The 19551-nt window shown below is 44.1% G+C and overlaps 1 protein-coding gene across 13 annotated transcripts in view; it reads left to right on the forward strand.

Moving 5' to 3' along the window:
• The window catches only part of TNS3 (tensin 3), a 250157-nt gene that overhangs the window by 189656 nt on the left and 40950 nt on the right, over positions 1-19551 (forward strand). For all 13 annotated transcript variants that reach the window (XM_075418527.1, XM_075418528.1, XM_075418524.1 and 10 more), the window contains 2 exons: positions 4-121; positions 213-296. In XM_075418527.1, the coding sequence (XP_075274642.1) occupies positions 4-121; positions 213-296 (202 nt within the window). The remainder of the gene's footprint in view (positions 1-3; positions 122-212; positions 297-19551) is intronic.

Here is a 19551-nt window from a genome sequence, read left to right on the forward strand (position 1 = left end):
TAGATGGCTCTTGCACATTACCAAGATGAAATAGATGGGGGAATCTTCTCCCCAGTGAAAAATGGAAATGAAGCTGTCCAATCCACACCAGCTTTCCCCCTGTCACCAGAAACATCATATGGTAAGGACACTTCTGTCTCCATTTATTTTAATAGCACTATTAACATTTTATTTGTTACTGAAGAGGAATTGTACTTTTCCTTCTCTCCTAGACAAAACACCTTCACTATACCATCAGCGGATTCCCTCCAGCCAAAAGGTTGGCAGCCCATCTGAGCTGTACAGAACCAGTCCTGGTAAGATATCCCTACATCTTAAATAAGTTGAAACTGAACTGTGTATGAAGGCAACTAACACAACAGTGGTTGCTCCTTTATAAATAGGACATATACCTGGTGAATTTAGACACGTGCAAGTTGGAGAACTAGAATTTAGCAGTACTATTTTAATCATATCCAGAAGAAGTTCACAAGGAATAATTATCCAAGAAAGATTTAATGCCATTAATTGCCATCGGGGAGTCCCATGAAGCTAACGATAAAGCTTAGCAGTAGCTATGCTCAAGTCAAGGAGACCCTTAATCAAAGGGATGAACGTTACGGAGGGTTTTTTGCCACAATACAGTTTGTAAATGCGCAAGCATGGAAAAGTAGTTGGTAATAGATGATTACATGGTTAAAGATTTAATGGGATCTAGCTATGGATTTTATTAATAAAAGATTCTACATTGAGACCTTAACTCTTTGCTTCTAAAAATAGTACTAAAGCTATTGTTAGCTGTCACCTTTTGTGTACAGAAGTAGTTTAAAACAAGAAGTTTTTAAAAAAATTATTTCCCATGACTGCATCAGAAAGTGATGGATATAAAAGAAAATTAAATAATTTATGTAAAACCTGAATAAAAATCACAAACATTCATCTAAATTGTATGCATTGAAGATGTTCAGATGATAATTCTTGTATGTATAGTTTTATTGCTTAGGCTATGAATGTCTTCTCAGGCAGGATCTCGATAGTAGAGTTTCCAATAAATTTGATGGTGGATTTTGATGCAATAATAGTTAGTGTTGTGGTTTTAACTTTGGGGAAAAAAACCCTTCCTGTTTTAATTTGCTTCATTTAATGGTTATCAAAAGCAAATGACATCAACATAGAATAAAAATATCTTAACTAATAAGGCAGTCTTCTACCCAATTCAGGATATCTCTTTATGGTTCAATTGCTGTGGCTTTGCCCTTCACTCTCTCAACTCTTTAATCAACTAATGGTGGATATCACCTGAGGGAAGCTTCAGCACATCAATTACAGGTTACTTACATTGAGTTAATCTACTGAACACTTTGCTGTTAAATGGTTTTCATTGCTGTTGCTAAGAGTCAGGACTTGCCCTGGAAAATTTAGTGGCTTTCAGTGTATTTCTCTATTTTGTTGATGATTCTCCTGCTGAATTCCAAATGCTGTCATCTCTCAAATGCTGGGCTTAGATACTCAGTTAATGGGACACTGAAAATAATTACTCTAGCTTAGACCAAAGCAATTAATTCTCCCTTTGAATGCCCCTTTAAAAATTATGATCAGGGTGTACTGAATGCTACAGGTCAAGTGCTCAGGTCCCTATGACTTTGCCGTTAGCCACAAACATGATGTACTGTGACACTAAGGTTAAAGGTGTATGAGATGGGTCAGCTAGAACAGATGCAGTACACTGTTAGCGAGCACCTCTAAGAAATGTTAGTTAGGTGATTTTCCCACCAGAGCACAGAAACTTCTATTGCCAGAGGCAATTATTAGAATCCTATTTTAAATATATTTTTTATTTTCTCTCTTTTCCCTTCACTATTCTACTTTATTTATTGCCTCTATCTACAATAAGTATCTATTTACTGTATTTACTTGTTTCTGTGTCTTCTGACTTTGGCAAGAAGTGAAGACGACATCATCTCATTACTTTTGCTACCGAACCGTAATTCATGGCCAGAGCAAAAGTGTTGCGTTTCGTGTGTTTAATGAGGCCGAGAATCTGAAGGGAATAGAAGTGGCTGTTCCTGTGGTTGGGGCTGCTGTAATGCATGTGCGACAAAGGTGGCTCTAACAGTAGGCACTTTGCAAGAATTCTGGCAGCCCCAATTTCCTTTGCAGCCTTGCTCTTCTTTTAAGTGTTTTTATGGTTTTTCTTTTGGTAGAAGGTGGGAAACATACTGACTTCTCCAGAAATTTTCAACAGATGGAGGCCTTTGGAGTCGTGGACTCTGGAGTCTTAATTTCTGCCATTAAGAAATGGCAGAAATTTCTTTTCTCTCAGTTCAGATCACCCTTGAATTCAAAGCAGTGGTGTTCTGCATCTCACTTTTGCTGCCTGTCTGCATTAGAAGTTGGTAGTGAGGATGCTGTAATACCTGCTACCAGTTAGCTACATATGTTACTGTCTTATTTCCTCCCCACTTCCTTGTAGAGAATAGGTTTCAGTGTAGTTAGCACATCATAGCAAGGGAGAATTACTGTGGTTTTAGAAAAATATAAAATTACACGTTTTAAAAGAACAATACATGGTTTTGTATATTCTATATTCAAGAGTTACAGTGACATCCAGTCTTTGTGTATACAAAATGATAAAATTATCTGTTCTTTTGTAAGTTATTCTTGTTGTAAACTGTGTACCTTGTATCTCGAATGGATCTAATTTTGATTCTTAAACTATTTATTGAAGTGAAGGGCATAATCTTCACTGAAACCTGACAAAACCCTGTATAAAGTGGTGCTCTGTTAGCCCCAGGAATCTGAACTTTCTTTCCAGGTGAAACCATGTTAGGTTCAGTCCAGTGGTGTTCTGTATCTGTCTCCTTTTCATTAGCTGCTCCCTATCTCTGCTTTCTCTCCATACATTTCTTTAAGACCCCCTGCCTGCAGCAGCTGGAAAGAGGAGCACGATGCCTTTCCAGGGCCTTGTTCTTTCTCAGACAGCAGCAAGTTTAACATCCCTCAGGCTGTCTGCAGGCGTGCGGTCCTTTCACATCAGCGCTGCTGCTCTCGTGATCACTTGCTGCCATGGTTTCATTGCCGCTTTCCTTGCTTTACATAGCTTGCAGGTGATCCAGCACTCACGGAGTTCGTTCTGAATTACCTTTTTAAGGACACCCGGTTTCTGAAGACAAACTTGAGCAGTCTGTAAATTGGCTAGTTTTACGAATACCTCATGAAAAAGCAGGCTCCAGCTAGAAGCCAGATACAGCTCTCCGAGTAACACAATAGCCATTCTGTGTCCTGCGGGAGAGCCCCGCGCATCAGTGGAGGAACAGAAGCACTGTTTGTAGGCCATCTGGAAGCTGATAAAGGCTCTCTTGTCTCAGGCTGCGTACAACTAGCTGAAGTCTCTTTGTGTATAGAAGTAACAAATAAAACTGTAGTGAGCTCTTTGCCGGAGGACTGAGCTCTGGCTAACTGCCCCTGCCACCCCACCCCTCAGGCTGGATGCGAGGAGCTGCCCCTTCCTCAGCCCTGGCCGAAGCGTAGACAGGGCTTTGCAGAAGGTTGCATTCACAAACAGGCACAGTCTTGCAGCAGAAGTCAGGGATCTGTGGAAGAAGGGAAGGTGGTCTGTAATCCTTTATCCGTGTTCTGACAAAGAGAAGACATGATGTTTTGTTTTTCTGTCTGTTCAGCACAGCCTTAGTATGCTTGTGTGGTGAAATGATGGCACCGCTGCTGGTGTGGGGAATCTCTGAGCATTCAAGCGTGTGTAAGGCCTTGCCTGTTCCTACTCGTCTTGGAGCTTAGCCTAGCTACTGTACTTAAAGCTTGCCTCACATGTACGAGCTGCATCTTTTCTAAAAACTGTCAAAGGGCCATCTTGTCTCCTCGTGCTGTCATGGAACTCTTGAAGACCAAGCACTGGCAGATTTCCACAGTTTTTCTCATACAGACTCTGGTTTTATATGACAGAGACATTGTAATCTTAAATTCCCCCCATGGACCCACATAGGCTTAGTCTCTTACATCACCCAGTAGCGATGAGTGTTTCATAAATCTTTCGGAAGGCAAAGCCACAACCTCACAGATATTCTCGTTACTGCATAATTCTATTACTGTTCATGATTTTATACTGTTGTAATTTTGTACTGTTATTGCAAGATGGTAATTTTTTCCAGTCACTGGGTTCCATGGGAAATGAAACATACTGTTTAATTGTTTGATGAAAAAGTCGAGGTTCTGAACTGAAAACATTTTCTGTGTGTTAGGGGGGCTGTTAGCATAGGGAATAAAAGTAATGCTAATTTGCGAGAGGAGAAAATTCCCAGTTTGACGTGCAGAAACTTTCTCCACAATATGAAAAGGTTTCATATAATATTTATACCTGCCTTCCTCTTCTCCCCTTGACTGTTTCTGTAAGGTATACGTGTCCAAAGCAAGAGGTAGGTGTGGGACTTTTCCAGGCATTTGGGTTTATTTGTTTAGAACATCGGTGCATCCACTCCAGTGGATGGTTATCTGAAGCTCTGTCCTCCTGGAAACAAAGGTGCGTTTTGGTTTTTGCTTCTGTTGTGATTTTGGCTTTGGGGTTTTTTGGGTTGTTTTGTTTTCTTTTGTTAGTTTTGGTGGTTTATTTGTTTGTGTTTGTTTTAAACATTGAGGCTATTAACAAGCAATAAAAAATACAAGCAGAGACAAGAAGTTCATGATGTCTACTACAAGACAGATAGACAAGGTTGAAAGCATTGTCCTGCAATTGACCTTGAAGTGTTTATCTGATGGCTAAATACAGTGCTCATCTCCACAATATTTTTATAATGAAACAGCTGATGTTTCTTAGTTGTGATATAATATACCATTTACTAGTACGTATGAAGCCTCTAAAGCCTCCAGCAGCAGGTAGGAAAGGACTCTGTTCTCTTTGGATTCTACCAACGTTAATCAGGTCTTTCAGAAAGAGCAGGTGGAGCGCTGTAAAGCAGAGTCAGGAATGTTCCGAAGCCTCCTCTTGGCTGTTGTAGACACTGAAGTCAGTCTAATGTGCTGTGATCTATGTCACACTTTGTCCTCCCTGGATTACTGGCATTGACACATTCAGCTCAGTAAAACTAACCTTTATGCAAACTTTCCATTGCATAAAGTTTTGGGATGGCTTGATGTGTTTTTAAGTCTTTAGTGTCACAGGCCTCCTTCCCTTTGTGCCACTGATTATGATATAGTTCTTAGCATATCTTTCAAATACCAAATGGAAATTTTGTCTCTTGTCTGGACTGCGGAGAAAGAAGCAATGCTTATTATCAGCGATTTCAGTCTAGTGATTCAAATTCACAGTAAAGGTAATAATGGTCCTTCTCATGTGCTGAACAGATTAACGGTTTCACTTAATTTGCTTCAGTCTGAATGGTGGAAAATATGTTGTAACAGAACCAAACTGAAACTGAATATAACTTGAAGTACTTGTACACTATGCCTGCTGTTAGTGGGTGATATTAACCAAAATACATATACACACCTATACAGATACTTACACACACTTCTATACATCCTTATACACATACTTGGATATCAACCAAAATACACATACATTCTGACAAGTGTCGTCAGCTGAGCTGTTTAGTAATCATCTTTAATTGAGCTTTTTTCCGCCCCCCACTCAGTGTGACTGTGATTTTCCTGGGAGATACTCTCCCAGTGAATGCTGATTAACTTACCAAAGCTTTATTCTCTGGCTTGGAGATAAGAACGAAATTATTTAGACATTAATCCATTTAGCTAGCTAAATATGTACTCCTTTTGTTTATAGCTATCTTATGTGTTTCTACATAAAATTTTACAAAATCTGTACCTATTTTAGCTACTCATTAAAAATTCTAACATCATTGATTCAGAGGAGTAAAGAATACAAATATACATGCCTGAATATAAAAAGCTAGGGAGTGCCAAGTCCATGGAAGATAGTATGCGATGAAGAAGCAGTGGGACAATTTAGAAGTGTTTTCTTTGGCTGATGTGTTAAAGCTGAGAAAAGATGTCACTCTTGTTACTGAGGTTTCATAAGAAAGCTCATTGTCTAAAGTATACTCATGTCTTACTTTGGCTTTGGCTACTGTAATTTGATAAAATATTCTAGAACATTAATATATTTTTATTTGTAACCAATGTTGTATCTGATCACCAAATCAAAAATCCTTTAAATCTGATGCTTATGTCAAGACAAAGATACTTTGTGGTAAATGTTCTTACGGTCCCATGAGCTAAAGTTCTGCGAGGGATGGGGTTTGGTGTGACCTACAGGTTGAGCATTGTGTTGAACAGGAGACTGCTTCATGTGTTACAGATAGTCATGGAAAATATATTTGATTTTGAGTCCTAGCAGAATGCATAATCTAGTGCCCATGTATGTAATTCCACGTACAGCTTCCTCTATAATCCTGAAAAATTAAAAAAAAAAAAAAAAAGGCAGAGGATGATAAGGTGCTTCAGCTGTTACGTTGAAGAGATGATCAGTGAAGCTAGTCACTGTCGCCTCTTCCTCCCACCCTCACTTTTTTTACCAAGATTTCCACCTGGACAGAAACACTGATCGCAGATCAGAATGAGTGTTAAGCGATATCCTATCCTGTTAAAATTGCGTTGGAGAGTGAATCACATACTGATTTGGAAGGTCTTTCTGGTTTATACTGTGCGTTTCGCCTTCTGTGAAAGTATTCACGTTGCTCTTTTTCCTTGGTTTTTACTGCGTGACTTTTCATTCCATGCGGGGGAAGTTGCTGATTGATAAGCAAATACAAGAAGTGAGACTGTGCCTCAGTGAGAGTGAAGAGCTCTCTCAGAGGCCAGATGGCACTGTCTGCATTATTCATTTGAACCAAGGTACTGCTGAAAACTTACATGGAATCTTCTGCCATGTAAAAAGAAAATGTGAATTGAAAAGCAAATGTGAATGAAAAGCAAATGTGAATTAACTTTTCTCACAGAGGAAGGAGTATCCAAGTGGTGGGGACCCTAAATGTAGAAACAAGCTTTGCACTTTCTCACCCACTCATTTTGTCCTCAAGTCAAATGTTGAACTGTGTTAAAGGAATGGTAGATCTTGTAATGGAAATGCTGTCCTACAGCAATTCTTATTTAATAAGGTTTTTAGCTCGGGACATCTTTAAAGTCTCTTACATGCTGTAAGTCTTCCATCAATGGTAGCTCAAGAGGTCTGACTGCTCCTCGGTCCCACACTAATGGCATTAAAGCACAAAACTGCTGATGGGTTCTCCTCCATGAATACCCACCCTGTAAACTTCACCCCATATTTGGGGCACCTCACTTCAATGTAATCTATCTACTGTTTGATTGGTCCTGACTCACTTTTTTTTGTAACACTGTGAATTTAAAATGAGCCACCTGCCTTTTTTCAAAAGGAGTTATTGACTGAGAAAAACCTGGAACCAGCAGCAACACAGAAAGCAGCAACTGCACGCTTGATGATGTGGTCCACTAGAAACTCTCTTCACTGCGTATCTTGGCAGTTGACAGCCGCACGATATGAAGACTTTGAGTCTGTCTTCAAAGCTTGCGTTGCAGACGCTCCTAAGCTCAGCAAAGACTGTCTGGCCGTCAGTGGCCTGGAGTGTCCTACACGGCTGTGCTGTACTGCCGCAGTGGAAGCACCTGCCTCCAGAGTAACACCAGGGAGTATTTAGGACAGATGCTTTCCAACAGATAGCCCACAAGCGGCGGGTTTACTCACGGTGCATAACAGAATGATGACAAACCGTGTGGCATTTTTAGCAAATTATAAAGGATGCTGCTGCTTCATGATGTTTGAGCTTTGTGTATTTTGTCTAATGCGTTTATATGGTGAAATGCTTCGCTAGCGACTGCAAAATAAACATGAGATAGACCAGTCGAGCCTCATAATTTGAATTAACCATTAGAAATATGTGGGTAAGTTAAGGACTTACCACCATTTCAAAACAACACAGAAAAAGGCTAATAACTTGTATGGAAGGCTATGTTGCGTTAATCTCTGTTCGTTGTGCACTGTCAGTGTTACCAATTAAAGCACACAAATATGCTACTAATAAATGTCTTAACTATACTTATGAGTTACAGTAACAACTTGGAAAAATAAGCCCACCATTTTTCTGACATTTCAGAAATCAAATGAAAAACAGTGTGCTAGGAAATTCAGAGTTGCTTGATTCATTCTGAGAAGTGGTGATGTTTATCAAGTGATAGATACTGAGCTTTTGGAGTATCACCTTTAGTATGTTGCAGTGCTCTGTAGAAATGAAGTTTTGTGTAAGATACTTGCTATTACAGTTAGTAAATTGCACCAAAATTATATGCTAAGCACTCATTTTCTGCACTCTCCCTTTCTCTGTCTCTCTGTTTACCATTTTAAAAAAAACAGTTGTGTGTTCTGGAAGATGCTTACTGGTATTTTTTGTTGGAAACAGAGAACCTCCCTCAACCTGCTGGCCACACTCTTCTTAATGCACCCCAGGATGCCACTGGCCTTCTTGGCAACCAGGGCACACTGCTGGCTCATGGTCAACTTGTCGTCCACCAGGACACCCAGGTCCCTCTCCGCAGAGCTGCTCTCCAGCAGGTCAGCCCCAGCCTGTACTGGTGCAGGGGTTTTTCCTCCCCAGGTGCAGGACCCTGCCCTTGCCCTTGTTCAACTTCATCAGGTTCCTCTTCGCCCAACTCTCAAGCCTGTCCATGTCTCACTGAATGGCAGCACAGCCTTCCACTGTATCCACCACTCCTCCCAGTTGTGTAGCAAACTTGCTGAGGGCATATTCTAACTCTTCATCCAGGTCATTGGTGAAGAAGTTGAATAAGACTGGGCCAAGTACTGACCCCTGGGGGACACCACTAGTTACAGGCCTCCAACTAGACTCAGCACCGCTGATGACAACCCCCTGAGCTCTGCCATTCAGCCAGTTCTCAATCCACCTCAATGTCCACTCATCTAGCCCACACTTCCTGAGCTTGCCTATGAGGATGTTAAGGGAGGCAGTGTCAAAAGCCTTGCTGAAGTCAAGGTAGACAACATCCACTTTTCTCCCCTCATCTACCCAGCCAGTCATGCCATCGCAGAAGGCTATCAGACTGGTCAAGCATGATTTCCCGTCGATGAATCCATGCTGACTACACATGGTAACCTTCTTTTCCTCCACTTGCTTGGTGATGACCTCCAGAATGAGCTGTTCCATCACCTTTCCCAGGATGGAGGTAAGGCTGACCCGCCTGTAGTTCCCTGGGTCCTCCTTCTTGCCCTTTTTGCAGACTGGAGTGACACTGGCCTTCCTCTAGTCCTCAGGCACTTCTCCTGTCCTCCAGGCCCTTTCAAAGATGATGGAGAGTGGCTCAGCAATGACATCTGCTAGCTCCCTCAGCACTCGTGGGTGCATTTCATCGGGGCCCATGGATTTATGGGTGTCCAGTTTGCTTAAATGTTCTCTAACTCAATCCTCCTCGACCAAGGGCAAGGGAAGGTCTTCCTTTCCCCAGGCCTTCTCTCTTACTTCCAGGGCCTGGGATTCCTGAGGGACAGCCTTATCAGTGAAGACTGAAGCAAAGGCTGCATTCAGTTACTCTGCCTTCTCTGTATCCTCCTGTCACCACGGCACCCACCTCATTCAGCAGCGGCCCCACATCATCCCTAGTCTTCTGTTTGCTGCTGATGTACTTGCAGAAGCCCTTCTTGTTGTCTTTGACATCCCTTGCCAGATACAGTTCCAGGTGGGCCTTAGCCTTCCTCGTTGCATCCCTGCATTCTCTGACAATGTTCCTGTACTCCTCCTAAGAGGCCTGTCCCTCTTTCCACGTTCCATAGACCTTTCTCTTCCATTTGAGTTTCCTTAGGTGCTCCTTGCTTATCCATGCGGGTCTCTTGCCTCCTTTACTCGATTTTTTTACTCATGGGAATGCACTGATGCTGAGCATGGAGGAAGTGATGCTTAAATAGTGGCCAGCTCTCTTAGACCCCCCTACCTTCTAGAGCCCTAACCCACGGGACTCCTTCACGTAGGTGCTTGAAGAGGCCAAAGTTAGCTCTCCTCAAGTCCAAGGTTGTGATCCTACTCACTGCCCTGCTTCCTCCACGCAGGATCCTGAACTCCACCATCTCGTGGTCACTGCAGCCAAGGCTGCCCCCAACCTTCACATCCTCAACCAGTCCTTCTCTATTTTGTCAGCACAACGTGCAGCAGCACACCTCTCCTTGTCAGCTCCTCTGCCACCTGTGTCAAAAAGTTGTCATCAATGCTCTGCAGGAACCTTCTGGACTGTGCGTGCCTTGCTGTGTGGTCTTCCCAGCAGATCTCAGGGTGGTTGAAGTCCCCCATAAAAACCAGGGTCTGTGATTGTGAGGCTACTTTCAGCTGTCTGTTAGAAGGCCTCATTGACTTCCTGGTCTGGTGGCCTGTAGTAAACACCCGCAACAGTGTCACTCATAGGAGTCTGTCCATTAATTCTTACCCATAAGCTCTCGCCTTGTTCTTCATCCGCCCCTAGGCAAACCTCGGTGCGTTGCAGTTGCTCCCTCCCATAAAAAGCAACTCCACCACCTTGCCTTGTTGGCCTGTCTTTCCTGAAATGTAGCCATCTATGACAGCATTCCAGTCATGCGAGACGTCCCACCATGTCTCTGTAATTGCAATGAGGTCATGGTCCTGCACCTGCACACAGATCTCTAGCTCTTTGTGTTTATTCCCCTGCTGCATGCATTGGTGTAGAGACATTTCAGAGAGGTAATTGGGCATGCAGGTTTCCCTGGAGGGGTTCAAGAGCATCTGCCATAGCCATACCCACCCTTAAGGTGATTGGTGCTCTGGTTCTCAACTTGGGAGGCAGCTGAGGAACATTTGTTACTGCTTCTGGATGGCCCCAGTTATTCCCCAGCTGGATGAGATGGCTTGAGCATTGTGACTTTGGACCCCACCCACCGAGTCCTTCAGTTTAAAGCCAGCCACACCAAGTTGGCCAGCCTGCTGCCAAAGATTCCCTGGACTCTTCTAGACAGGTGGACCCCATCCATCCCTAACAGGTTATAGTCATTGAAGAGCGTTCTGTTGTCATAAAAGCAAAAACCCTCACAATGGCCCCAGCTGCAAAGCCAGGAGTTGATAAGCATTATGCTTCTATTATTATTTATATTGTGTTTATTTTGTTAAAACTGTTTAATACAAAAATGAGAATAAATGGTGTCAAGAAAAGGTGATGATTTCATATCTTGTCAAAAGAGAATGTGTTACTAATACCTTTAATTCAGTGCTTTTGAAGGGTGCTGTTGGTTGTAATTCTCTGCACACTGATTTGACGCCCAGTTGGGAGATGACACTCAGAGAGTTGATAAAACTTCTTAGTACCAAGGTGTGCATAAACCGTGCATTTTAATGAACGCTGGGACCTGTGCAAGATGGACCTCATACTGCACTCACATCCCTTGAAATGATAAGGTCAAGCTCAAACACTATATAAAGCAGCAAAGTATAAAGGTAATGAAAGTGTTTCTGGTGTGCTTAGATTTTACTACTTTTATCGTACTGTTTATTTCTTTGTCTGAGTGTCAGACTAGCAATGTGAAAACTTTGCCTGCCTGTGTTCAGTTGCCACAAATATTTTGGGAATTTATTATAAAGGACGTTTGAAAAAGAAGACAAAGGTTAAGAAAACATTAGAAAACAAAATAGAGAATGCTGAATACATTCAAAATACGTCCTCTGTATGCAATATTTGTTCTAGAAATTTCATTCCAATTTATATTTGCTCTGTCAGGGAGCACGCTATACAACCAATCTGTTTGCATCATTGCTAAACACCAGAGTCAGCTTACCAAGTAGATGCACTAACAGACTCGTAAATACCTGCACGTCAAAGAACTGTTTTCAGGTGTCATTCAGGAAATTGATGCATTTTGGAAACTTAAGGTTCAGTTACTCTGAGAGGAAAAGCAAGTCAGAAAAGGCCCGTGGGTCACCACGAAAGATTACCAGAGCAAGACAGTGTTAGCATAGATGGTCGCAGCTCTGGCACTTTACAGGCTGAGGAATCCTCCTACTGCCACTGCCCAGCGCTGAGGGCTGTGATTTCAGTGGGCGTCAGCATTGCAGCCAGCAGGGTAAATATTGTGACTTCAATGTGGTGACATCATATGTGATCATTCAGGTCTTCACAGGTCTGTATAGTCATGCCGTTAAAGCCAATGGCATTTAGAAGCGTGATTGTCTTCTCCATTTCCCACCAGCTGAACCTAGATCTTAGACATTTTCTAAATCCTATTTGGAAGGAGGAGGAGCTTTTTCCATGCGAATCTAATAGCCAGTTAGAGTATACATATGTCATGGAAGAGGTCCTAGGTCATCTCCCTCATGTGCAAGGTTAGCAGCAGGACTTCAACCAGGCTTTCCTATGCAAGTCTGAAAACTGTGGTGCTTTTGAGCCAAATTTCTCTTTCTGGCTTAGTTCATACATGTTACTATTTAGTACAAGTTAGAATAACTGTAGAGCGGGCTTCTCACAGGAGGAAAATTTTAATTCAAATCTGTGGCCTGATTTAGATCAGGTCCTCTGAATAGGATAGAGGATAAAGGGCTAACTCTGTTAGACTACTTGAAGTAACTGGATGAAGAGTTAGAGTGTACCCTCAGCAAGTTTGCTGATGACACCAAGCTGGGAGGTGTGGTAGACACACCAGAAGGCTGTGTTGCCATTCAGCGTGACCTGGACAGGCTGGAAAGTTGGGCAGAGAGGAACATGATGAAATTCAGCAAGGGCAAGTGCAGGGTCCTGCACCTGGGGAGGAGCAACCCCATGCATCAGTACAGGCTTAGGGTGGACCTGCTGGAGAGCAGCTCTGGGGAGAGGGACCTGGGTGTCCTGGTGGACGAGAGGTTAACCATGAGCCAGCAGTGTGCCCTGGCTGCCAAGAAGGCCAATGGAATCCTGGGGTGCATCAAGAAGAGTGTGGCCAGCAGGTCGAGGGAGGTTCTCCTTCCCCTCTGCTCTGCCCTAGTGAGGCCCCATCTGCAGTGCTGTGTCCAGTTCTGGGCTCCCCAGTTCAAGAAAGATGAGGAGCTACTGGAGAGAGTCCAGTGGAGGGCTACGAGGATGGTGAGGGGACTGGAGCACCTACAAGGAGAGGTTGAGGGAGCTGGGCTTGTTCAGCCTGAAGAAGAGAAGGCTGCGGGGGGACCTAATATATACTTACAAATATCTGCAGGGTGGGTGTCAGGAGGATGGGGCCAAGCTCTTTTCAGTGGTGGCCAGCAACAGGACAAGGGGCAACGGGCACAAACTGAAGCAGAGGAAATTCCGTCTGAACACGAGGAAGAGCTTCTTCCCTCTGAGGGTGACGGAGCACTGGAACAGGCTGCCCAGGGAGGTTGTGGAGTCTCCTTCTCTGGAGATATTCAAGACCCGCCTGGACAAGGTCCTCTGCAGACTGCTGTAGGTGACCCTGCTTCGGCAGGGGGGTTGGACTAGATGACCCACAGAGGTCCCTTCCAACCCCGACCATTCTGTGAAATTCTGTAAAATTCTGTGAAAAGTCTGTAAGTGTGAAACTCGTGTAAAAATGTTGCTTTGGTCTGGAATTGTTTGGTTTCTGCGGTAGCGTAAAACCTCCCTTGTGCAGCATTTATTACCTAGCCTTAGGTGACCAAATGAACAGGATTTTTCCAAAGCTTTGGCAAATCCAGGCGTGTGCTCTGGGGCTTTGAATTCTGTTCAGCAGCAATACATCTGAAAGTTGAATTGTGCAGTGTGCAGCTTACATCCTTCCTGTAGTTCTAGTCCAAGGCATTTTCTCTTGAGACAAAGCAGTAGTATTATCTGCTATTTATTTTTTTAAGCGTTTTTTATATTTGCTGTCCAAGACAACTGGCTGTACTTGGAATACGTATCACTTAGCTGAAAAGATGATGGCATTTCCAAAGGTGCTGAACAGAGTTTTCATTATCTGCGCTGGTATCTACGAGAGCTCCTCATTTCTGAAATTCAGGCAATAAACTCAACAGTGTAATTCTGAAGTTGTAAATGCCAAAAAAATGTGTTTTACATATTAAATTATTACACAGGAACAGGCTTTATACAAGCCTGCGGTGTTGTAACTTCCCATCATGGTCTCAAAGCAGATGTGCCTCTTCAGTTAACCTTGAAATACACCTTGATAATACAATACACTGGTGGGTGGTGGTGGTCTTTTTTTTTTCTTTTTTTTTCCTTCTCTAAGAACCAGTGAAAAATTGATTACTTGAGAGGTTTCTGAAACATGAAGTTTTAGAAAGTTTAGTTTTTGTTTTTCTCTTTCAGTGTGAAAAAGTGATGCATTTCCCCGCATAAATCTGTCATTTGACCAATAACTGTCTGTGGATGCATTCACTGAAGTATAGATGAGTAATATCTTACATATATATAATAAAGAGAGGAATCTGAAGCTGAGTAGCAGTCCACCACTAATTTTTGCTTGTTCTGAAGATGCAAGAGATAAGCCATTGGCAGAAATTTATCAGCAGTTTAATAAATATACAGGATTGGATGAACAGGCAGTCTGGCAGATGTGGATTGTTTTTATACGTCCCTGTTCACGCTAGCTAGCAGTGCATGTGGGTAGCATGCATTTTTGAGATGTTACTAGTCCTTTTGTCTGGAAAAGCTTAAATTAACAAAAATCTATGGCAACAACAACAAACAACTACCTTGCTATGATTACGTGAAACAAGCTTTTTCAAATATTCCAGGTTGAGGCTGTCCTGGTTTTGGTTGGGATAGAGTTAATTTTCACAAGAGGCTGTGAGGGGACACAGGCAGGACAGCTGACCCAAAGGAGCCGAATGGGATATTCAATACCATATGATGTTCTACTCCTCAGTATATAACTGGGGGAGTTGGCCAGGGCACAGGGATCACTGCTTGGGGATGGGCTGAGCATGTGGTTTTGCATGGTGAGCGATTGTATTGTGCATCACGTGCTTTGTGTATTATTTTATTAGTATTCCTGTTCTTATTTTTTCTCTTCTTTTGCTGTCCTATTACACTGTCTTTATCCCAACCCATGAGTTTTACCTTTTTCTTCTGATTCTCCTCTCCATCCCACCAGGGGCAGGGAGGAGGAGTGAGAGAGTGGCTGCGTGGTACTTAGTTTCTGGCTGGGGCTAAACCACAACAGCCCTTTCTGGCACCCAATGTGAGGCTCGAAGAGTTGAGATAACAATAGGTCTGACCAGAATGTGTTAAAACAAATCTGTTACGTTTGTTATAAGCATTATATTACATTAGTTTAATAGTCACTGGTCACAAGTTACTTCATTTGTTTTCTGAGTTGTATTATGTAATACCTTACTTGCTGCATACACTGGTTACCGGTGTTCATGTGCTGTTTGTCACTTCTGGGAGTTGCATTAAGGTTACTGCTTTGCTGTATGGTACAAAAGTGGCTTATGGTATGACGAAATTCGGGAGCCATCTAGTGGAAACTGTTAATAATTACACTTTTCACCTTTTCTCCTCGGAGAGCCAGTCTGCGGGGGAGGTGCCTTCCCCTTTCATCCAGGCTAATTGCAATAGGTCTTGAGAATTTTGAATAACCTTGGGATGTTCAAACCAGCATGTTCCTATTGCTGTTTCTCCTGAATGTGTTTCTGGTTGTGAAATTGTTTAAAGTTAACAAGCAACCTAGGAATATGACCCAGGTGTCATGAGAGTATGGTCATAGGTGGCACGGTATGTGGGAGAATATGGGCAGGTATCTAGAGAACTGCTTACTTCCAATGGTCTGGAACTTTACTTGTGAGCAACTGCAGAACCCTAATAAAGTGATAGAAAGTTTGAAATAAAAACGCAGTGGTTATTCCAAAGAGGCACAGCTTACTGCACTGTACTGGGCCCAGGCCAGTATTTACCAAACAATGCTTGATACTGTGCAGCACTTTCAGGGAGAAGAGAGGGAAAATGAACTAACAGGTACTGCGGTTACTCAAACCCTGGTTAGCTAAACCAGAAGACTAACCTGTGCCAGTACCAGTTACCCCTATACAGAAGAAGAAATGCACAAAAAAAATCAGTTCGCCCCGTAAGGGATGACAATGAACCAGGGTCGTCGTGAGAACAGGACGAAGTGGCAGAACCAGAGATAATCATCCGACCACTATCCCTGACTGAGCTGTCAGATATGTGGAAAGATTTCAGATGCATCCAGGCGAGCACATTGTGATGTGGCTGCTCAGATGCTGGGGTAACGGGGCCAGTAGCTTGGAATTAGAGGGCAGGGAAGCCAATAAGCTGCGATCCCTGGCCAAGAAAGAAGATAATGACCAGGCGATTGGAAAAAAGGCGCAAGCCCTCAGTCCCTGGAGGCAACTTCTGTCAGGCATGAGGGAAAGATGAAGTGAAGATGATATATGTTATCCAAGCAAGTGGGCCACCATGGAGAGAGTTATTGAGTACCTGAGAGAATTAGCCATGCAGGAGCTGGTTTATTATGACCCAGACAACGTGCAGTTACCCATGGACCCAGATGAAGTCCAGTGCACGTGACCCATGTGGAGGAAGGTTGTGTGGAGCGCACTACCCTCATATGCCAAGTCATTGGCAGTAATGGGCTGGAAGGGTGAAGAGGCACCAACAGTGGATGAAGTGGCTGGATGACTCTGGCACTATGAAGAAAGTCTCTCTTCCTCCCTCATCTCGGCTGTGGAGAAGCTGGTCCAGCGACTCAAAGAGAATATGTCCTACTCCCCACCTGAACAGACCAGTATATTGGCTATTAGGAGTAAGCATTTCCCTGCCCAAGAGAGAGGATATGCAAGGTGCATATCATGAGGCACGCTGTGGTTTTACCCGTGTGACGATGGAGAGGACATGAGGAAGTGGGGTGGAAAACCTGCCTCAACTCTAGAGGCAGAAGCGTAGGAGTTGCAAGGGAAAACAACCACAAGAGGGGATTCTTCCAGGAAAAATGCCACTCCAGTTTCCAGTGGGCAGTTCCCCAGACAGAGTGGAAAGCCTGATCTTACTTCTGGTTCTCTTGAAGGGATCACTTTGCAAGAAGTGAGTAACGAATACTCTGACCAGGATTAGAGGGGCCCTGCCTCCAGCCGGGTGGAGGACAGGGACAACCAGATTTATTGGGCTCTGTGGATTCGATGGCCTGGCACATCAGATCCACAAGAGTATAAGGCTGTATAGCTGTAAGGCTATATATGTCCACTGGAGAGGACACCGCTGCACAGTGTGCCCTAATGCCATGAAGTTAGAAAGGGGCAAAACCCATCTGGATTTCTGGAGTGACAGGGGGATCCCAACAGCGAACTGTATTGGAGGCCAGAGTGAGCCTACCTGGGAAGGAGTGGGCAAAGCACCCCACTGTGACTGGCCCAGACGCTCCATGTATCGTTGGCATAGACTACCTCAGGGACCCAGAAGGGTACCTGTTGGGCTTTGGTGTAGCTGCCGTGGAGTTGGAGGACATTAAAGAGCTGTCTGCTTTGCCTGGTCTCTCAGAGGACCCTTCTGTTGTGGGGTTGCTGAGGGTTGAAGAACGACAGGTGCGGTGCCAGTCACTACCACAACAGTGCACTGGCAGCAATACCACACCAACCGAGACTCTCCCGATTCCCATCTATAAGCTGATCCGTCAACTGGAAAGCTAAGGGGTGATCAGCAAGACTCGCTCACCTTTTAGTAGTCCCATATGGCCAGTGCAAAGATCTAATGGAAAGTGGAGACTTAACAGTAGGCTACCATGCCCTGAATGAAGTCACAGCGCCGCTGAGTGCTGCTGTGCTGGACGTGCTAGAACTTCAATATGAACTGGAGTCAAAGGTGACCAAGTGGTATGCCACCATTGAGATTGCTAGTGTGTTCTTCTCAATCCCTTTGGCAACAGAGTGCAGGCCACAGTTTGCTTTCGCTTGGAGGGGCGTCCAGACACCTGGAATCGACCGCCCTATGGGTGGAAACACAGCCCCACCATTTGCCATGGACTCATCCAGACTGCACTGGAACAGGGTGAAGCTCCGGAACACCAGCAGTAGATTGACAACATCATCGTGTGGGGCAACACAGCAGAAAAAGTTGCTGAGAAAGGGGAGAAAATAGTTCAAATCCTGCTGAAAGCTGGTTTTGCCATAAAGCAAAGTAAGGTCAAGGGACTTGCAGAAGAGATCCAGTTTTTAGGAATAAAATGGCAGGACGGGCGTCATCAGATCCCAATGGATGTTGTCATCAAAATAGCAGCTATGTCTCCACCAGCTAGCAAAAAGGAAGCACAAGCCGTCTTAGGTGTTATGGGATTTTGGGGAATGAATATTCCAAATTACAGTCAGATTGTAAGCCCTCTCTATCAAGCGACCTGGAAGAAGAACAATTTTTAATGAGACCCTGAGCACTGACAAGCCTTTGAACAAATTAAACAGGAGACAGTTCATGCCGTAGCCCTTGGTCCAGTCTGGGCAGGGCAAGTTGTTAAAAATGTGCTCCTTGATACGAAGATGCCCATCTCCCTAAGAGTCGAGCCACTGAGGAACATCAAAACAGCCAGCAGGTGGATCAGGCTGCCGTGATTGATGTGGTTCAGGTGGATTTGGACTGGCAACATAAGGGTGAACTGTATATAGCTCGGTGGGCCCGTGATGTCTCAGGCCATCAAGGAATAGAGACGACATATAGATGGGCTGGTGACTGAGGGGTGGACTTGACCATGGACACCATCGCACAGGTTATCCATGAATGTGAAACATGAGCTGCAATCAAGCAAGCCAAGCAGGTAAAGCCTCCCTGGTATGGAGGACGATGCCTGAAATACAAATACGGGGAGGCTTGGCAGATTGATTGTATCGCACTGCCGCAAACACGCCATGGAAAGCACCATGTGCTGACAATGGTGGATGCCACCACCGGATGGCTGGAAACCTATCCTGTGCCCCATGCCACCGCCCAAAACACTATCCTGAGCCTTGAAAAGCAAGTTCTATGGAGACATGGTACCCCCAAAAGAACTGAGTCAGACAACAGGACTCATTTACTTATGGAGACCTGGGCCAAAGAGCATGGCGTTGAGTGGGTGTATCACATCCCCTGTCGTGCACCAGCCTCTGGGAAAACTGGACGATAGAATGGGCTGCTAAAAATTACACTGAGAGCAATGGGTGGTGGGACCTTAAAACACTGAGATGCTCATTTAAGAAATGGAGTAGTCAGCATGGATTCATCGACAGGAAATCATGCTTGACCAGTCTGATAGCCTTCTGTGGTGGCATGACTGGCTGCGTAGATGAGGGGAGAGCAGTGGATGTTGTCTACCTTGACTTCAGCAAGGCTTTTGACACTGCCTCCCTTAACATCCTCATAGGCAAGCTCAGGAAGTGTGGGCTGGATAAGTGGTCAGTGAGGTGGATTGAGAACTGGCTGAATGGCAGAGCTCAGGGGGTTGTCATCAGCGGTGCTGAGTCTAGTTGGAGGCCTGTAACTAGTGGTGTCCCCCAGGGGTCAGTACTGGGCCCAGTCTTGTTCAACTTCTTCACCAGTGACCTGGATGAAGAGTTAGAATATGCCCTCAGCAAGTTTGCTACACAACTGGGA

The sequence above is a fragment of the Opisthocomus hoazin genome, chromosome 4, assembly GCF_030867145.1.
Source record: "Opisthocomus hoazin isolate bOpiHoa1 chromosome 4, bOpiHoa1.hap1, whole genome shotgun sequence".
Taxonomy (NCBI): Eukaryota; Metazoa; Chordata; class Aves; order Opisthocomiformes; family Opisthocomidae; genus Opisthocomus; species Opisthocomus hoazin.